At 36.4% G+C, this 6,959-nt stretch overlaps 1 protein-coding gene across 1 annotated transcript; it reads left to right on the top strand.

Annotated features, from left to right (window-relative positions):
- The first annotated feature begins 4,050 nt into the window (after positions 1-4,050).
- LOC113279120 lies at positions 4,051-4,593 on the top strand. The gene has a single exon (XM_026527827.1). It carries the CDS (start codon positions 4,051-4,053, stop codon positions 4,591-4,593), a length of 543 nt encoding a protein of 180 aa, XP_026383612.1.
- The last annotated feature ends 2,366 nt before the right edge of the window (positions 4,594-6,959 follow it).

Here is a 6,959-nt window from a genome sequence, read left to right as displayed (position 1 = left end):
CTCCAGAGCCAAAGACACTCAACTGTGATCTTCGTGAAGAGAATGGAAGATTGAAAAAGGAACTTGATGATCTGTATAACGATATAGAGATTATTGGTGGTGGTCATTATCTTGAATGCGTGAAATGTTACAGAGAGAAAATCGAAGAAAGTCATGATCGAGAAGTGAAGCTATACATAGAGTTGGAGAACCTGAAGAACACTAAGGTAAGTAATTCTACTGAATCTGAAATAAATTATAAAGTTCAAATTGATAAATTTAAGGTTGATCTAGATAATGCTCTTGAAAAAATAAAAACATTGGAAAAAGAGAATATGGGTCTAAAAGCGGACTTGAAAAAGTTCGATAGTAGCACAAAACAACTTGACTCAATGTTGAAGTCAAATAGAGTTCCTCGTGACATGCGAGGATTGGGCTACAAAGGTAAAACAAACTTTGAATACTAAATGGGAAACAAAGTTTGTAAAACCCAAAGACTCTGCGGGAGAAATTGCTTCAAAAGTTGCCACAAAAGATTTCTCTTCCATAAAAGAAAAATCTATAGCACCTTCATCTTCAGCAAAAGACGGAAAACGTAAAATCCGTCAAATTCCAATGAAAGAAAATCCACAACAAGGTAACACTAAACCCCATGGTCCGTATGTTACTAACCATTGCTCTTATTGTGGAAATAAAGGACACTTGGAAAGAGGATACAACTTCCGTAAAAGGAATGAAAAAGCCATAGATGCACGTGTTTCCGAAAAATTGGCTGAACTCAATAATGCTAAATCAGGACATCATTGTCCTAAAAATGAACAAAAGAAATATTTTAATGATAGTTCAAAGTTTACTTATCAGTCTTCTACAAAGTTTTCTCAGAATCGCTCAAACTACAAAAGGAGAGATAACCTTGTCAAGACCAGATCTGATGTTCCAAATTGGAGAAAGGCTAACTCTCAGAGTTTTCAACATTTCAGTTACCCTAATGTTTCCTCAAGAGATTCATCTTGGATTTCAGGAAGAAATAATAGGAAGAACAAAGCTGCTTCTGCAAAACCCATTTATGAATGGAGTCCAAAGTCTTCTTTAAAGACAACCAGGATGGTATCAAAAGATAGTCACAACGATGACACTCGAATGATAAGTTTCAATACTCATGACATTCAGAATATTGTGTTAAACGTTCTTGAACAAATGAATGTATCTCCGTGTTGTCATCGTTATATGAGATAGGTCTCATAATCGGTTACCTTTTTATGATTTTGTGATTTTTGATTTAGCGGATTTCATATCTAACTTGTTGGGTTGCTTAATCAAATAATCATAAAAGGATGATGACAATTAATCCCATATGTGAGTCACGATTATACCAAAACGACTTTTGTCTCAAGAGTAGGAGATAGAGTAAATAGACTTTTGAGTGATAGACAAGTTCAAGTCTCCACATACCTTTTAGTCGATGAAGATCCACCAGTTCCTTGAGTAGTCCTTCGTCTTGTATGATGATTGCCATGGAGTCTTGATCTCAACTATACTTTCTATCCTACTCCGAGACCTTTAGCTATATAGGATAGAAATCAAGACTTATAGTTTTGATCACTAATATTGACAAACGTGCTTGAGATAGCAACGCATGCGAGTTCGACCGAGCAATGCTCTAACACTCTCTTTAGGAGAAAAAGAAATGCCATCAGTTGGATTAAGAACTCCTTGAGTACTATTCTAACTGATAGAGATAGTATTGGAAATTCTTTCATAGACTATTTCAAAAGCCTTTATTCTTCCCACCCTCAACAGTTTTAGGATGAAATCCTTGCTGATCTTCCAATTAAATTTTCTCCTGAGGATAATGCATTGTTAAATATGCCTCTTACTCCAGAGGAAATTAAGAATGATGTTTTCCAAAAGGGGGGTGGGGGTGGGAAGGCTCCTGAACCAGATGGTTTTACTGGTCTTTTTTATCAAAAACATTGGGATATTGTGGGGGATATTGTCATTGATATGACACAAACCTGCTTCAGAACAGGGCATATTGCTAAGGTCTTTAACCATACCAATATTTCTCTCATTCCTAAATTCCCTCTTGCTGGACTTGTTACTCAATACAGACTAATAAGGCTCTGTAATTTTATCTATACAATTCTTTCAAAAACTCTGGCTAATAGACTCAAACCTTTTAGGAACAATATAATTTCCCAAAATCAAAGTGCCATTATTCCTAAGAGGAGTATTTCTGATAATATTCTGCTTGCCAATGAGGCCATATATGCTGTCAACCATAATGACAAAGTTGAAGGCATAGCTGCCATCAAACTTGATATGTCTAAAGCTTATGATAAGCTTTAATGGGATTTTCTAGAAAAGTTTTTAACTAAAATGGGTCTGTCTAACCACTGGGTCAAGCTCATAAACCAGTGTATGTCTACTGTCTCCTACTCTGTCCTTCTTAATGGGAGCCCAACTGGTTTTTTCCAGCCTGAAAGAGGTCTCAGACAGGGATACCCCCTATCTTCCTATCTTTACATCATTTTCTCTGAATATCTATCTTCCTACATTGATAGTCTTCAAAAAAAAGGTATTTTAGAAGGCATCAAAGTTTGTAAAGATGCCCGATTCTCTCTTATTTTCTAAAGCTACTACTCAGAATTTCCAAGTCATTAAAGACTATCTTCAAAAGTACTGTCTAGCCTCTGGGCAAGAAATAAATTTTGAAAAATCTGGCATTTTGTTTAGCAGGAAGATTCCTGAACATAGGAAAGCTCTTTTGGCCAATATTCTAGAAATTTCCAGCAGGGATTTAGGAGAGAAATATCTTGGTACTCCTACTGTGTTTCAAGCTTCTAAAATCCAAACTCACACGGGTATTCTCCAAGATGTTGATGCCAGAATCTCGATATGGCTTCATAAGCTCATATCCCAAGATGCTAGGACTACTCTAATTAAGCACATTGACCAGGATATCCCCCTTTTTCAAATGGGAGCCTTTCTTATTCCTAAGCATCTTTTTAAACAAATGGACTCTCAGCTCTGCAAATTCTTGTGGGGGGAAACCTTAGATCCAAAAGATTGAAAGTTGCATCTGTTTGGTTGGGACATTTTATGCTCCCCTAAAGCTGAAGGTGGTTTGGGTTTTGGGAAGGCTGAATTAAATAATCTGGCTATGCTCGCTAGGAATGCCTGGAAAATCCTAATTGCTTACTGGCCACTGTTCTTAAGGCTAGATACTTTCCTAAAACTGATTTCTTGAATGCCAAGTGTACTGGTAAGTTCTCTTGGACTTGGAAGTGTCTTCATTCCATAAAGGAACTAATCAAGACTTTCATCTCTTGGATTGTTGGGGATGGTCAATTTATTGACCCATGGTGTGATAAACGGATACCTACTTTGTGTTTTGCTACACCCAACCCTCTAGTTTCTCCTGATCCTAGTATTAAAGTGTCTTATTTTGTTGATCCTCAATATAGAAGTTGGGATGTGTCTAGACTTAACACCCACTTTGATAATGCTTCTGTACAGAAGATTATCACTGTTCCCTTAATCCAGCTTTGCAATCCTGATAGGAGGGCTTGGGATCTTTCAAATAATGATAAGTTTTCTTCTAAATCTGCCTACTTGGGTCTTAGAGGCCTTAGGCCTTCCCCTTGTAAAAGCCTTTGGAAGCGTATTTGGAAAGTTAGAGTTCCTTACAGAATTCAAGTTTTTTTATGGAGAGCAGGTAGAAATGCTTTGCCCTCCAGAACTATCCTTCACACTAGAATGCCTATGCATAGTGTGGATTGTCCTAGGTGTTCTGATCCTCAGGAAACTATTATGCACGCTCTGATCACTTGTCCCTTTGCTAGTAGAGTATGGTTCATCTCTGATTTCAACATAAACACTCAATTTTTTCAAAATAAGTCTTTTATTGATTGACTTCTTTTTTGGTTAATTGATCCTCAATCTAAACTCCCTGAGGATGATCAATGTCTTTTTGTGGCTATTTTATGGTCTCTTTGGACTAGTAGAAACAATTTCATCTTCCAAAACATTAGGGAAAACCATACTACTGTCCTTGCTAGAGCCAGAGCTATGCTCCTCACTAGGAAGACTAGTTTGCCTGTCTCTACTTCTATCTCTGTCAGTATTTGTGATAAATGGATGCCTCCCTCTATTGGTTGGACTAAATGCAATACTGATGGTGCTTTTGATATTATCTCTGAAGCAAATGGTGCAGGGTATGTGATGCGAGATTTCTCAAGAAAAGCAACCTTTTGTGCGTCCTTAGTCTTTGAAGTATTTTCTGCTGAAGAAGCTGAAGCAAGATTCACCTGGGCGGTACTGAAGAAAGCTTTAGTCCAACGTCTAACTCACATCATCATAGAAAGCGATGTAAAGTCCCTTATCGACCAATTTTCAGCAAGGAATTTTGAGGGGAACTCGCGCACGGATGCTATTTTTAAAGACATTCAGTTTTTCTCTTCTAAGCTAGTTGCATGTATCTTTACATTCCAACCTCGTTATTGTAATTCTGTAGCTCATGAGGTTGCTCAGTGGGCTAAAAACAACAATTCTACCATGTACTGGTCTACCCCTCCTGACTGGCTCCTACCAACAGTCGAGGAGGACCATTAGCCTTGTTGAAGGCCTTCGTCTATAAAAAGAAAAAAACTATATAGTAGAACCCCTATAATTTAATCCACGATAAATTAATAATCACGATAAATTAATAAATTTCGTCGGTCCCGAGTCGGGATTAACGTGCTAAATTAATAATTCGCTAAATTTATAAAATAATAATTTTTTTTAGCTTTCTATAGGTCCATTCGAATATATAAATTAATAACTCTCTAATTTATATAAATTTAGTTTTACATTTATGCTAATTTGATAAAGAATGACTCAACTGTGACTTGTTTTTCCTTAAAATTGATGTCACATTGAATTTCATCTTGAATTTTTCTTAATATTAGAAGAGTTTTTAGTGTTGTCATTTCCTGATGCAATAAAAACCTGTTCAATATTTTTACAGCTTTGATAGCTTCTTTACGGGAAGGTGGCTTTGTAACTACACTTTCATCTTCGACATCCACATCATCACTTTCGTCTTTTCTCATGACACTCTCAATTATTTCTTCGTCAGTCAACAAATCTGAAAAAATATCCTTTTGACGGCAGTTTAAAAGAAATTCAACATTTATTCCACTGTGGTAATTCAATTAATTGATTAAATTTTGCAATTCTCTAGTTCCTTTATTATTTAACGCTTCACTTTGATATGGTGTCATCCATTGAACGAATCTTACAATGACGAAAACAATTTGCAATGGAATAAGGTGTATTGCTTCATTTTGCTGTTGATTATATTTTTTTTTTAGAATTAAACAATATTTTGATAAACTAATTAATATATAATTTATGAGATTATTAATTTATGCGATTATTTAATATCGCGATAAATTGATAAATTTTATCAGTCCCGACGTTATTATGTTATAGGGATTATACTGTATTTCTTTCACACCAATGGTTCATATATATGGGAGCAGGAATATTAGTTTCCAACATTTTCCAGCCCAACTTCTTTTCCTTGGGATTTGACCAAACTTCAAATTGACTATGTAAATATGAACACACTAAAAAGGGCGGACGAAAGAAAACTTTGAATTCATGCTTCAAGTATTGAATCCTTAAATTCACTAGCACCAAAACATATACTCTACAAAATATACAGGCAACTTATACAGATTGAGCATTTATACAGAAATGACAACACTACAGGCAACTGGGAAGCTATATGGAGAATGAAGGTGGCACCAATTATCAAAATCTTCATCTGGAAGTATGCTCATGGAATCTTCCCACTAATGCAAAAACAGCTAGCATCCTACACTACATCAATTCCAGATGCACTGTCCGCAATAGTGGTGAAGAGGAGACCATGACACACATGTTCTTGAGTTGCCCTGCTGCTACTCAAGTTTGGCAGGAAATCATTGGCATTAATCACACTCAGTTTAATCATAATACTATCTTCATTGAATGGCTAAATTCCTGGTTTCTACATGGAATACCAAGTAATGAAAAAAACATTCTTGCAACCAGTTGTTGGTACATCTGGAAAGCTAGATGTGATCTGATATTAAGACAGATTCAGCCAAATGCGAAAGCTACAACCATGCGCATTAAGCAACACTTATGCAATCATCATAGACTGCATAATATGCAGACTCATATCATAAATGATTTTACTCTTCTACCTGAGGAAGCTGATTCAGCCTTGACTCAGGATAATATTCCTTATAATAAGAATATCTCCTCAGACTTTGGGAACATATTAAAAATATGTACCCTAAAAGATCCTGAGAACCAACTTTTCTATGTTGCACTGATTATGACAAATTTTGCAGGAAGAACCATTAGAACCAGAGAATATCCAGGATACGCAGGAACTTGGGGAGCAACAAGGGGAGCAGACGTAGCTTTCCAGTGGGCAAAAGAATGGCAACAAACAAATGTGCAAATTTCTGTTGAATCAATGGAGGTTTTAGCTCGTTTCAAGACTCTCTACCATGAAGTAGTAAAGAGAAGATTTCAACTCAGCTACCATGAAAGAATCAACAGTCATGAAAACAGTTTAGACAAATGAATTAGTCATGTCTCTTTTGTTCTTTTGAATCTTAATATCATCCATCGTTCAGAAAATTTGGATGCTTTTAATTTAGCTTCGTATTGTAAAAACAATGATGGCAGGATGAGACATACTCTCCATGCCACTGACAACCCTCTTGTTCTACAGTGAACTTAGTTGCCTTCCCAGGCCTAAGTTTTTTCTATAAAAAAAAACAAAACAAAATATACAAGCACGGGCGCAACAACTATCTGAATGGAGTAGAAAACTTTCATGTTACTTAGGGCTGTCAATGAGTTCGGGTCCTCCCGGGTACCATACTACCCGGAACCGGACCCGATTATTTTTACCGGTTCCAGGTCCGGTTCCT

Source organism: Papaver somniferum, chromosome 5 (assembly GCF_003573695.1).
Source record: "Papaver somniferum cultivar HN1 chromosome 5, ASM357369v1, whole genome shotgun sequence".
Lineage (NCBI taxonomy): Eukaryota > Viridiplantae > Streptophyta > Magnoliopsida > Ranunculales > Papaveraceae > Papaver > Papaver somniferum.
The sequence above is the reverse complement of the archived record's forward strand: the minus strand, read 5'-3'. Positions and strand labels throughout refer to the sequence as shown.